Here is a 14,901-nt window from a genome sequence, read left to right on the forward strand (position 1 = left end):
CCAGCACTTTGGGAGGCTACGGCAGGCAGATCATGAGGTCAGGAGTTTGAGACCAGCCTGACCAACATTGTGAAACCCTGTCTCTATTAAAAATACAAAAATTAGCCGGGCGTGGTGGTGTGCACCTGTAATCCCAGCTACTCAGGAAGCTGAAACAGGAGAATCACTTGAACCCAGGAGGCAGAGGTTGGCAGCGAGCTGAGATCGCTCCACTGCAGACTCCATCTCAAAAAAAAAAAAAAAAAAAAAAAGAAACTGAGCTGGAAGCTTTATATATATTATCAAATTTAATCCTTATTGTAACCCTATATTATCTACCTAAGATAAATAGAAGTGAAGCTATGAATAATTCACTAAAATCAAATACAGGCAATTGATAAGTGGAAGAGGTAGATTTTGAAGCTAGTATGACTGACTCCAAATTCCACACTTTTTCTACCTTACATTTAAAATACTCTGGAAAATAGGCAGAGGCACATGCAGTGAGAGTGAATTATTGAGCATTATGAACAGTCAAAATAAAAATATTTGTGGAAAAATTGAGACAAAATTTTCTTAGAACAGGTATTCTAAGTTGAAATTTGAATTGTATCCGGAGTATGTCTAAATTAAAATTAACAGAAAATTCATCAACAGAAGGTATGAACAGGTGAATCAGGAATACTACACGGTTAATTAAAAAAAAAAGTTCAAAATATTGATGATTACAACTTTACCAAACTAATTTCTTTCATAATGTATATTTTCAATACAACATGAACATTATTACAGTAACAGTGTCACCAGACTTTTTGGAGTCAATTTAAATGACATCAATATCCATAAAAATGAATTTTTAGCACAGCTTTAATGCATTTGTCCTTACCTGTTTGTGATGAGCCGAGAATTAACATATCTATATTCTCCTTCATACTTTTGCTCAGTTATTGTCATCTTACCAATGGGTCTTCTAAGTCGAGTTAGGAATAGCCCAGAAACAACCAAGTAGGCCATCATGCTTGCTGGGCCCTGTCGTTATTGGGAGAGAAAGATACACAAAGTTCTGGGATATAATAAATTCACTTGGATACAAACATGTACAATGTGACTGAAAGAAATTGCTTTACTGGGTAATTTTTTCCTCTTGCTTCTTTTCTGAAAAAGTACACAGTAGCCTCTACACTTTTACCACTCATGGGCTTTTCCTCCTACCACTGTAGCTTATCCCTCAGCTCTCCTACATTTTGCTCACCTAATAACTCCTAATTACAGTTCTCACTTTTTCTATGTTATCTAACACTCTTCTGTTGGAACTCTTCTCAATAATCTCTTAAGGTTCCACAATAATTCTCAGACCTCTTTTTCTTGCCTACTCTTTTAATGTTAATATTCCCTCAAACTCCTTCCTTAGTTCTCTTCTCACCTAAAATTTATAGCTCTACTCCTATCACTCTTATGAACCCAATAAATTATTTCCAAATAAGTATTACACATCTTTACCTTAATACTGTGTAAATGCCTCAAGCTCAATTCCCCCCAAAGGAGCTCTATCTGCCTTTCCCTGCTTGCACATACATCTTACTTCCAGCTGCCGTACTATGTATTAATAACTTTGTAGGTGACCTCATCACCCACTGACCATCCCAAGAGAAAAGCTTCAAGCATACCTTTCCAAGTTCATCACAGGCACTTGCCTCATTCCCCTATATATCCTATGCTCTGTCATACTACAATAAATGTTTCCTGAACCCGCCATTCAGTGAGGTTGTTCTTATGTTTGGCAAGCCTGACGTATTTAATGGATACCTACTTGTCTCTCCAAAGCAGCTCAAATATCACCTCCAATTCTTCCAGGCCCTAGATACTTTATTGAAACTTCTATTACTGAACTTTATCATGCTACATATTATAATTGTTTGACTATCTACCTGTTTTGCCACATTGTAATTCCTCTCCAGCAGGAACTGCATTTTACTTATCTTACTATTCCTCCTACCTAGCACAATATATGTGCAATATAATGTTTTCAAGATTTTAAAAAATTAAATCTGATCAATGCATTTCAACAACTAGTACAAAGATGAACCAAAAAGATAACTAAAACAGTTTCTGCCTTTAAGAAATGCAGAATCAGATAACAGGTAGACATGGAGTCATATTTAAATATTACAAAAATGTAGTGAGTACCATAAAAATATGACTGCAAGGAGATAAAAAAGATTTGACTTATTCACTTGCTTACAGTAAAACAAAATACAAGAATGATAAAACCTGGATCACAAGATAGCAAAGAATTAGGAAGATAAACAGAAATATTTGAAAAACAAATGAAACAAATCCAAAACCCTGCTTTCCCAGTGTTTCGGAAAGCAACAAAAGCCAGTATGGAAATAATTTATTAACCAACTATGAAATGCATATATACACACATACACATACACATATAAAACAACCATACTATTATATGGTTGTGTTATAAATGTATAACAATCACATTACACATTAAAGGACAAAAGTTAGACTTCAACGAGATAACTCAAAGAAAATTTAAAAGTGACTTTTGCCATCACAAATATCAGAGACTTGGGTAGTAAGGCTATGGGATAGCCAATCATTTACATTACAAAATATTCTTGGAACTGTTATACCCACTCTAAATGTATCATTATTTTAACATTATAATTTCATATTAAAATGGATGTCTCCATATCTCTTTTTAGACATTACTTTGAAACAATAAGTACAAGTATATTCAATGTTTGAATACTTCTGTTTTATTATTGTTTTTTAAAGAAGTGGATCTCGCTTTTTGTCCAGGCTTGTCTCAAACTCCTGGATTCAAGCGATCCTTTCATCTCAGCCTCCCAAAGTGCTGGGATTACAGGCGTGAGCCACCACACCCGGCCATTACATTTGTCTGGTTTTTAATGTCACAACATTTCTCCAAGTGCCTAACTTGAGGAAAATTAAAAGGACAAATTAGTACTTTTAAAATCTCAACTAAACTTATTATTTTATAACCAGACTTTGTTAGGTAAATCATGTGAAAATCCATTCTTTGAGATTTACAAAAAGTCTTACAACAGGCCATCAAGCTATTCACAATATGTATTTTAAATACTGTATTATAGCAATTTAAAAGGTGAAATAAAAGTAGACTCACCTGAGCTCCAATTGCACTCGTTAACTTAAAGATATACAAAACTATGTCTAAAAATGGCTGTAAAATAAACATTAGAATACACAGAATTAAAACTAAAGCACTAGAATGATAGCTAATGCAACATGTTAACTACAAAATGTTATTAAACATTTAATACATAATTATCAACATGTAGAGTTCCCACAATGTATAATGTAGGGTAATAGCATGTAGATCAAAGAATATATGAAAAATAAGAAAAGCTTAAACAATCTCTACTGACCATCAAGTGGGAAAAACATTTATCACTTTCCATCAGCTAAGATACCTCTTTTGTGATAATTAACCACTAATAACTCAGTAATGTGTCCACATAATGTAAAGATACTGAATAAAATAACCTGAGATGTAATCCCAAATTTGCTACCAGCTTGTTTCTACATATCTTCACCTGCAAAGTGAGAGGCTCTTCCTGCTCCAATATTGTTTGACTCTATTACTTTATCACTTCTATGGCAAAATAATCAAGTAAGCCTTTGAATTTAATTTTGTGGTATAAAACTCAAGTCTCTAGAACCAAAATAATATATTAATGTACTGCTCTTCACACACACAGACAACTCAACTTACGTACCATCAGTTGCATTAGTTTGAAGTGTTTTTTCAAGAAACCCAAATTGTGTTCACTGACTTTAAGTCAACAGCCACCACTCCTGCCTCCACTTATTTTTGGAGATAGGGTCTGGCTCTGTCACCCAGACTGAAGATCTTGGCTCACTGCAGCCTCCAAAGGAGCTGGGAGCACAGGCACGCACTACGATGCCTGGCTAATTTTTGTATTTTTTGTAGATGGGGTTTCAGCATGTTGCCCAGGATGGTTCTGAACTCCTGAGCTCAAGCGATCTACCCACCTTGGCCTCCCAAAGTATTGGGATTACAGGGATGAGCCAGTGCCCAGCCAACAGCCAGCGCTTTCTAATCCACATTATTACTAGGATAGATGACTTGCTTTGTTAACTGGCATATGTCAACATCTATCTTTTCTTTTCCCTTTTTTTTTTTCTTGGCCTTATAAATTATCAAGAAGCTAGAGATACTAGTAAAATTCAAGAACTGTTAAAACTTGACAAAAATAATGACTCATAATTTAAGTTGAAGATCAATCAGATGTTTAAAACATCTAATTTACACAGTGGTGCACAGACCCATTACAATTAATTAACTTGATATTCTTCTCTATTCCAGATGTGACAAAACCTGAGCTACAGACTTGCTCAAATGCCAAGATGAAAAGCATACATAATAATGTCTACGAAATTAAATGGAAAGTTGTATATATACACCCCCCATTCCCACCATGCATGCATGTAAACACACACACACACACACACACACACACACACACACACACAGAGAGAGAGAACAAACTTTGAAATGTGGTAATGGGAACAGAAAAAAAAGCTGAATTACTGAACCATTTGTAGTTGTCAGAGTTCCTGAGTTTGGAATTAGTTAGCAAAGGCTCTAGAGAGCTAAATAAATAACAAATTTTGGTTGGAAGTGAAAAGCAGTGGGCCTGGGCATGAGGAGAGCAGCTCTTGTGGATATATATCTCTAAGAATTGCCTTCCGTCCATCCACCTGGTTGAAGCAAGAACATTCCTATTCTTACAATGTAATATATATATATATATATATATATATATATGTATATATGTATGTATGTTTCAAAACTGTATATCTAGGTCAACTGTGACCAGAGGCAAAGATACTATCATTGGTCCACTATGAGACAAGCTCCTACCCAAGACCAAGGGAAGTCACATGAATTGGAGTGGGAACTGAAGCATTTCAGATGAAAAGGGGAGGGGATGCTGGGCAGACTATTTTATAGGAGCCTACTACATTTCCTAGGTCAATGCAAAAGGTAGACGAGGGTTTAATAAGAAGACTACTGCAAAAGCTGTAAGAGTGGATAACATGACTAAGACAAGAACTGGAGAAATCAGCAAGAAGGAAAACTGGCTAAGGCCTATCAGAGTCAGGAGCTTTGGCAATATTCTGAGATGGGGAAAAACAGTAATTAGAAAACTGAAATACACTTGCACCTTGTGAAATTTTTTGACTACTACTTACTAATGATCTATTAGAATTAGAGATACTGAAGCAGAGAAACGGGCCAAAAGGAAGTCCTAGTCTAGTGTTACAAATGTGGAATTAGAAACATAAATTGACAGTCAATATTTAATTATGGCTGGACGCACACAAGTCAAAAGATGAGAATTCAAATTTCTGTTGTTTTTATGGAGTCAACCTGCAAAATTCTTAGAAAATCCTTATAAGACACCAAATTACCAGTTATTGGCCAAAGTACCTCATAAAAATAATTTTAAAAATTAAATAATTGTAATTAAAACTATTATAACAACTCTACTTTTCTTACAAAAGCATTAAATATTTACATTCTGCTGTTCTATCCATAAAATCAATTCTATATAAATTTGCTTAGATTCAAAACTAATTAAACAAATAATCTTTTAAAAAGTAGAGAAACTTACCTTACTAAGATTTGAATACAGATCGACTACACTGTTACAAAATTTTTCTACATCTTGTGTAAGCAGCTGGTCTGGATTAGCTATTCTGTTGTCCAGATTTCCCATTTTATAATATGTGAAAGCTCTAAAATAGCAAGAAGAAAGTGATTTTAAAACAAGTGATTTAAAGACAAAAACAAAAAAAAAATTCACATTACACCACCTAGCTCAAATACATAGAAACAAAAAAGTTTGGAGCCAGAGGATATCCTATTGATTGCCCTAATTGATTTTAGAGAGGAGGACACAAGTCCAGAAAATGATGACTTGTCAATTAATGGAAGAGCCAGTTCCCAATATGCTGTTGTATCAAAGAGCAGTTTTCTAAAAAAAAAAAAAAAAAAAAAAAAAAAAGCCACCATATTGATCAGCTTCATAAATACTACTCTTCTACTTAAGTATTTTTAATATAAAAATAGGTTATCACTTACTGAAGATACTCCTCATAGAGGTATTTAGTGAGTCTTACTCGGAAGCACAGTTTAAGCTCATTTAACCCATACTTCAAGAAGTTATTAACCAGAGAGATCTAAAACAAACAAACAAATATTATTGATCATGCTTCATTTCTACTTACTAAATTATAATTTATTTTGCTATTATTTTATTTTCTGTGTCCCAAATCCTATAATTTTTATAATTGAATCCAAATTGATACAATTTAGCTCTGTTTTACTTTACTGCATTTAGCTAAACCTAATGTACCTGGTTTGAGTAATTCTATGTTAAACTCTACATGGAGTATATTAATATCACTAATTATCAGATGTATCTTGTCATCTTTTTTTGGTAAACAGGCAAAGAGTCAAATCTATCCCCTTTCTAGCCAATCTATAAAGACTTGCTTTTAGGAGTTCAGACATTTACGTTTATATCTTCTGTTTCTTACTATCAACACTACAACCCTAGCCAATGGAATTCTGTATACACTGTATTAATGAGGGAATGTATACTCTTACTAGGTCCACGAGGTGGGTAGTTTCTAAGGCAAGAACTTCTTGCCCAGCACTATGCCCTCCTCCCATCTCTCTCCATCCGGGAGATTTAACGGTCTCTGTTTTCATTTTCAAGGGCACGAGAAGAATCAAAAGTCAATCACTACAGCAGAAGTTCTAAGGAACTCCTTTCATTGGTCTGGGGTCTTAGAGAAGGTGGGGGTTCCTCCCAGGTTAAAAGTCCTCTTCTTCCACATCCCTTCAGCCTCCATGTTTGGGTCCCCTTCCACAAACACTCCCTTCGTGGAAGCCATCTTTCTCTCTCCTGGATTTCCCCTCTGGAGTCCCCTTCCACACTCTTTTCGTGGAAGCCTGTCTTCCCCTCCTAAACTCCATCTCTCTCTCTACTCCCTTCCCCTCAGTGTGGAAGCTGTTCTCCTCTCCTGAATTTCCATCTTTCTGGATTCTCTCACTCAGTGTGAGAGGAGCTTTCCTTCTCTGGTTTTCCCCCTCTGGGAACCCTTCTCACTCAGTGTGAGAGCAGCTTTTCTTTTCTCTCACTCAGTTTTGAGAGTTCACTGTTTCTCTCTCCTTCTCCTTTTTCTCTCTTTCTACAAACACTTTTGAGTCCGGCATTTACTGCACACTGCACCGTGGTCCCTCTCTCATTCTTGAGAGGGCAGGAGACCAAGAACCCGGAGAAACATCCTCTCAGGGGAGCTGAGGGCACCCTGAACCCCGATATTACATTTGCATTTGTTTAAAAAAAAAATACAGGTTTTACACCAACTAATGCTATTTTCCAGATTACTTCTACAGCCATCTTTACTAACATTTTTCATTGTTATATTAAAAATTTTCTCAAGTGGTCTTTGCTGAATCTTAATATTTGATACCTATATTGCTTATTTCAATTGTTTATTTTAAAAAGTCTAAAAGCTATGTAGCCCCATTGTCCAGCTATATTAAACAAGAATTTCTGACAATTTCAATCTAACTGGATTTTCTCATTTTTACCCACAAATTTAGAACATTAAATTCTTATAGTACCAAGATTAAAATGAGAACCAAACTAAGATAATCACTTATATTTTAGACTTAACAATTTATCTGTAAAAAATTCAGACCAGAAATTCCAATTTAACTTAAACTAAATTACTTCAAGTTACTATAATCGTTTATGGCCTAAAGTAACCAGGATGATTTGCACTCCCCCCTCCAAATCTCCCCCAGCTCCCCAAGTTGTAACCGACCTGTACCCATCTGCAATGACTGGAAACATTTCTGGTTGTTACAACTATGAGGAGGGTGCTACTACTATCTAATGGGATTATGCTAAAAACTGAAGAAAACCTAAACTGAAGGGTTAATAAAAAATGCCAAATAACCCCTCACCCACATACATATGTATATGAAGATATGTACATTATAAATGAAATTAAACCAAACATAATCCTTTCATCTAGTATAAACATTTACATTGAAAATTATACTATAAATTACAAAACTAAACTGAAAATAGGAAGTTAGTATCATAGATCTTTAAAGATTCTGTTAAGTAAAAACCCTTCAAGATTTTAATAAGATGCAAATTTCTCGTGTTAAAAAGATTTTTAATGAATTAAACTTACGAGAGGCATGGCAGCGATGAAGTTGAATAAGTATCTCTTGAAATCTTTCCTGCTACGACCAATGATACCACTGCAAACCACCACATGCAATGCATTAGTTGCAAAAGAAGCAAAATCTACCACTAGGAAAACCGTAAAGCTCTAAAATTACTCTTGGAAACTTCTATTAAATCAAAATAATCAATTTAAAACGATTCTTTAAAAAAAACACTTTTTTTGCAAAACTATGTTTGCAACTTTAAAATTTAATCATTTTGAACTTGCTTGCATCTCATCCTGCAAATGGCAAAATTAAACAGAATGATAAGTAAGTATTTCCCTAGTAAAAATGGCCACTTTAAAAAAAGGCTTAAGTGGCTACGAAAGAAATTTAGATAGCAAAACAATTAACAACTTTATAGCCCCAGGAATGCATTATTATGAATAAACAAAGTAGTATTTTGTTTTAAAATATTTTAACAATTTGATCCTCATTTGTGTGAATTAATGGCAGGGAGACAGACTAATGGGGATGAGCAAAGGGTCAAGAATAAATATTTTAGGCTTTGTGGACCCTATAGGACTCTGTTGCAACTACTCAATTCTGCCACTGTAGAACAAAAGCAGTCAAGAATAAATGTGGCTGTATTCTAATAAAACCTTACCAAAACAGATGGCAGGTAGTAAGATTTGACCTGTGAGTCCTAGTTTGCCAACACTGGGACTAATGCATAGATTAGAGCCCCAGAATGGATCTATAGAAGCTTCATGTCCCTCAACACACTTAAATTAGACTAGCTCTGCTTTTGCCTACTGTTAATCTGTTTCATGTATTTTTCTGCTTTTAAAATATACATTAACATTTTTTTAAAAAGGTTCCAAAACTTTATTAAAATTTTGAACAAAGCATTATAAGATTTTTGAGTAAGATATGTCTATGATCTAATACAAAATAGCATCTATTTGATCACAGAACTCTTTTTTCAAATAATACTTAATAATATTCCCAAATTTCATAAGATATATTTATATAAAATATTTGAGAAACACTGGACTAACTGGTTTAAACCTAGCTGCCCATATACACACAAAAATGACTAGTTTATATATGACAAGAGAAATAATTTCCTTTCTTTGAGGGAACAGATAAATAAATTTGGGAAACCCTAGGTTAAACAAAGCTAACTAATGTCTTTACCAAAGACCTTCTCAAAACTTTTAATGTATAGTATGTGCATTTTTACTCTCTGAGAAGGCTTTGTAGCATGAAGCATTTCCTCTATCATAGCTAAGATTCCACAGAACATACTTTGGGAAATGTTAGACTGATTAAAAGAAATTAATACTCCAATTTTTATGTAACCCCTAAAAAGCAAAACAATTGAAAACAAAAATGGCTAACTACAAGAAAATTAAATAGAACCACACAAAAATGTTGTTTATAGCAATAAGAATATTAGAGACATTAAGCAATCAAGATAGTAACAAAGGTTCAGATAATTTACGTTAAAATTGTTTGAATCAAACCAAAGTACATAAAACCAAAGTGCTTTAGTGCTGCTCAAGCTGTGACACACAAGAACATGCCATCATTCAGCAATGGTTTACCATTGGAGTAGCAGCTATAAATTTAAAAAATGGTTTCTTGAATAAAGCCTTATTTCTGCTTATTATTCCACTGCAAAAGAAACATAATTAACAAAAAAACAATTTTACAGTAGCCCTTATCACTGTAACTTCCAAATGTTTAAGAATCTTTATAAAAGATAGTTTGGCAATTTTAAAATGCTGCTTGTAGCCAACGGGTGAAAATAAAATATATCTTTATGATTAGATAAAGCAGCAACAGGGTATGAATTTTCCTCCATGTCACAGAATTAGCAGAGTTTCTGCCTTAAAAAGGGTGTCTTTCCTATTAAGATTTTCCCATACTCCACAGTCACTAGTCACCGTAACAAATAAGTTTAAAATATGAAAAGAATATTAAAATGAAGTACATTAAGGACCATAATAAGTCTCTTTGAGGCTGTCTTTAGCAGAAATACATGAATCTAGACTTACTTTAGAAAAGGCAAAAAGGGAAAACAGATAAATCAATTTACACTGTAGCTTAAATAGTGAGATGGAAATAAATGCTAACTTTTCAAATAAAATTATACTGTATGAATGTATAATATTTTAAAACTTCTTTTTGAGACATGGTCCAAATAAAGAATTTCATACATAGCAGAGGCTCAGAACTATTTATTCAGGAGAAAGTTAACAACTTTAAAATGAGTATTTTACAATTAGTGAATGTTGGTTAAGAATAAAAGGAAGTTCCTTATGCTAATCTTTTTTGTTGTTGTTGTTGAGATACAATATCCCTAAGCTTAAGTGATCCTTCTGCTCAGCCACTCGGAGAGTTGGGACTATAGGCACGTGCCACCACAGCCAGCTAACTTTTTTAGGTTTTGTAGAGGCGAGGTCTCACTTGCTGCCCAGGCTGGCCTTGAGTTATTGGCCTCCCACCTCAGCTTCCCAAAGTGTTGAGATTACAGACATGAGCCACCATATCCAGCACCTGATTCTATTTTTACAACTTTTCTGTAAGTGTAAAGTATATCGAAATAATGGTTTTAAAAATATTTTTCAGAAACTCATACAAAAAATGAAAAAAGAATTTTTAAATCTCATAATTACATTTTAAAACTGAGTAACACACACACACACACACACACACACACACACACACACACGTGCTCGATTACGCTCCCCTACAAACACCCTTCAAGGGAGACCAAACAATTAACAAGCTCTCAACTCCAGCTTCTAGTAAGTGTTTAAGGCACTTACTTTTACATATGAATTCATAGCCAAGAGTCACAGAATGCTTGAGGAAAGCCTCTAATGTGAATGACAAACAACAGAATAACAAAGGACCATGAAGGAAACAAAAAATGCAGGGAGCTAAAAACACATTAAAAACAAGAATTAGATAGCTTCAGAGGTGAAAAAATATTGCATACTTAAAAGAATGATTGCCATAAAAATGAACATCCATACAAAAGATAACTCTTGGAAAAAAAATTATAACAAATAAAAATTCACCAGATAATAAAGTTAAAGAAATTTCCTAGAAAATAAAATAAAATGGCAGAGACAAAAATAGAACAGAAATTATAAGATAATCAGATTATCAGTCCAGGGGCTCCAACACTCAGCTAGTAAGAATCCAAAAAAAATGGAGAGAAATAATTTCTTTTTAAACACAAGAAAATTTATCAGAGATTGAGTTTCCAGATAGAAAAAGAGTTCGCCTAGTGCCCAGCACAATGAATGAAAAAGAAAAATTCATACCAATGTTCAGTGAAATTTTCAAACATCCAGTAATACAACAGCAACAATTTTTTAAAGAAGATTGAGGGAGAGATTGAGAGAGGAACAAATCCCAGCTACAGCTGAGCAATTAGAATGGCAAGAGGCCTCAATACCCACCCTGGAACTGCACAACAGAATCTACTGGATGCTTCATAAAGGTTTGATTAATTGAATCAGAATCTCTAGGGGTGGGGCCCAGACATTCATAGTTCTTAAAATTCTCCGGATGATTCCAATCATTCTGCAGCCAAGTCTGAGACCAGAACAGAGTGATACTCTCAAAATTCTGAAGAAAAGTGATTTCCAACTTGGAATACACAAACATAGTTAAATTATCAATCAAGTATGAGACTAGAAGAAAGACATTTTCAGATCTACAAGGTCTCAAAAATTTATCTCCCTTCCACCCTTACTCAGAAAAAGAGTGCATCTGCCAAAACAAGAAAGTAAACTGAGGAAGAGAAAAACAAAAAGTCCAGAAACAGGTTATTTAATTCAGAATGCAAAGATGAAAGAAATTCCCAAAATAATGATAAAAGCAAGTTCAAACATGATTGCTATTCAGTGGGCCTAAAATGCAACCAATCCTGATTAAAACAAGAAGACAGGAAACTATAAAATGTATACGTGGGGGTGGAAATAGAAAGATGAAGTTGATAGATTAGTTGGTGTTTGACCATATTCCAATACTGAGAAGATTTTACAGTATTGTCAAAAAGCTCAAGCTGAATTAGGGGGATGTAGGTTAAAAAAAAAAAAAAAACTAATGTGCACAAATAACAACTGGTAATTTATAAACACCAGGAAAAACAAAAAGTTGTATGGAAAAGGTACGATCGAAGTATGCCATGTGGCTCAGTTGTAAGCAGCAGTCAAAATCATGTAAACAATACATTCTGATTTAACAAAAAATTATGTAATTTTTATTAAATATATAAAACATTGAGAAGATGAGCATGGGAGAGTATAAAAGGGCTAATTCTCACCTTCCAAAGTAGGAAATAAACACTTCCTCTCTAAAAATGAGAAATCTATAAACAGTAATACAAATATATAATATGGAAATGCAGACACAAAATAAGAGATGAAACAGTAAAAAGAACAGAAAATGACTGACTCCAGATAATGACAGTTATGAGTGAGAGGAGCCAAGAGATTGATGTGTTTTGTCATTAATGCTATAGGACTATTTGACATTAAGCTATGTTCATGTATTATTTTTAAAGCTATGTTCATATATTACTTTGATTAAAATTAAAAGGCACAGGACTGATCAGGGAAACTTGGGTTGAATATACGAGCCTACATAATTTACCCCTATTCAGAGGTACATACTTTCAGGGCTTTAATCCCGCCTGTACAAGATTCTTTACTGTCCTAGAGATATGAGTTAGAGAGCATGGTCATAAAGCATTCTTCCTCTTCCTACAAATCTTTAAGAAGCAAATCAATAATCTAAGACAAAAAAACCTTTATTTCAAATTGTTGGGGCATTTAACAATTTTAAATACTGTCATTCAAAAAGTTATTTTAGATTAAATATTTTAAGAAATTTTCTGACAAAAATTACATATCAGGAAATAAAATTCCTAGTAAAAATTTTTACTCTGACATGCAAATTAGTTATGAAAAAAAATTCTTTAGGAACAGATAAATGGTAAATGGTTATAACCCAAGATATCCCAACTGACATTTGTGATGTTTTTACATTCAAAATTAGCAATTCCAGTGATTAATAACATGTAGAAAGACTATAATGAAAAACATATAAAAAGTACTAATGGCAGATGCAGACAGAAATGTCAAAGAATTGTTTTCCCTTCCAATAAACATGCTCAATGTGATTCTTTGAAATGCTTTGAAATTTTCCTCCAAATTATCTCATTAATTTCAAAATTCCAACTTGCTGCTTTTTTAGAACTCCCATTACCACACTTATTATATTGCATTTTAATTTTCTGTCTACTTGTCTCTAACTCTTCATAAACTGTCAGCTCAGTAAGGCTTGGTACAGTTTCTCCTAGTTGCTGGCATACAGACCCCTATCACAGTGTATAGCATATTGCCTGGCACATGGAAAACACCAAATACTTTTTCAGTAAATGAACAAACACATAATTTGACTTGAGTATCTTTTACCTAATTTGGAATCTATTTCTTGCTTATAAAGATAATGCTTAAATATGAGACAAATTAGCATTTCACACATATAGGAGGAAGGTGAATGAAAAAGTACCTTTCAATTAGTGTCCCATTTTGAATCATCCAAACATCACAATATGTTCGAGACACCAGCATAACAGCAATAAGTATCAAGTAACCTGTCTAAAATAAACCAGGTATAGTAAATTAAATAAATGCATTTTAGAAAGTTCAAAGAAATATTACCTTGGTAACAATTTTTGGTTTACAAATCTAAAGTTTTATGCTAGTTTTAATACAGTTGGCTGACATTTTTTCTATGAGCAATTTTAAACATAATCAAAATGGAACTCAAGAGTATTATGTAAATGGAAAAGGTCTCATAGACTCATTTAATCTTTCTCATTCAGAATTCAAAAGCGAATCTTAGGCAGGTCAAAGAACTTGCCTTCATACACCTAGTCAAGGACAGAAGCTAGGAATATAATTTAGATTACCTAGATTATAGTGTATTGTTGATTTTCTTATATTTCTAACATATAACTTTAACAAAGAAAAAGGACAGTAACTGTAAATATACAGTTAAACAACTAACAAAAATTGAAACCTAAAATTTTGCCTAAGTAGAATAAATTTGGTTTAATTTGTTAGAAAAATTTCTAATAGTGCCCATGCCCTCAGAGGGCTTTCCATTTAGTTATGAAGGGAAGAGTTACACATAAAAAGTAGCAGACAAATTTAGGCAAACATATTTGCATCACTTCATGTCCTAAGCTGTGGGATGGGAAGGTTTGGGGTAGCAAAAGACAGTTATGGCATTAGAAATATGAAAAATAATAAAATAAAAAAGAGAATGAGGATTAAGGGTAAAAAAGGTGAAGGATGTAATGGGGAAAAAAAGGGGTTAAAATCATATGAACTATGGTATTGTATAACCAGCAGAGTTTATACATATAAAATTCTTGCAAGCTTCTCGGTAGAACAAAAAGTGATTTTTAAAAAGTGATGTTTATTAAGCAATGCTGTGCCAGATAGATTATGAAGCAGGGAAAGTTGAGACGCTGGGTGATTGGCTAGGAATCAGTTATCTTTCTATGAGATGAGAATCCTGCCACCCCAAGCCTAAACACACACATT

The 14,901-nt window shown here is 33.7% G+C and overlaps 1 protein-coding gene across 7 annotated transcripts in view; it reads right to left on the reverse strand.

Moving 5' to 3' along the window:
• ABCD3 (ATP binding cassette subfamily D member 3) overlaps positions 1-14,901 on the reverse strand; it is an 88,632-nt gene that overhangs the window by 30,206 nt on the left and 43,525 nt on the right. For 3 of the 7 annotated variants that reach the window (XM_064370213.1, XM_064370215.1, XM_064370216.1), the window contains 6 exons: positions 13,859-13,947; positions 8,284-8,353; positions 6,149-6,246; positions 5,679-5,802; positions 3,143-3,199; positions 866-1,008 (listed from right to left, as the gene is read on the reverse strand). In XM_064370213.1, coding sequence (XP_064226283.1) covers positions 866-1,008; positions 3,143-3,199; positions 5,679-5,802; positions 6,149-6,246; positions 8,284-8,353; positions 13,859-13,947 — 581 coding nt within the window. Of the gene's footprint in view, positions 1-865; positions 1,009-3,142; positions 3,200-5,678; positions 5,803-6,148; positions 6,247-8,283; positions 8,354-9,870; positions 9,941-13,858; positions 13,948-14,901 lie in introns of all 7 variants that reach the window. The other 4 variants (XM_064370214.1, XR_010340184.1, XM_064370218.1 and 1 more) reach the window with 4 other exon arrangements.

This window comes from Aotus nancymaae, unplaced genomic scaffold (assembly GCF_030222135.1).
Source record: "Aotus nancymaae isolate 86718 unplaced genomic scaffold, 86718_ANA_hifiasm-v0.15.2.pri h1tg000103l, whole genome shotgun sequence".
Taxonomy (NCBI): Eukaryota; Metazoa; Chordata; class Mammalia; order Primates; family Aotidae; genus Aotus; species Aotus nancymaae.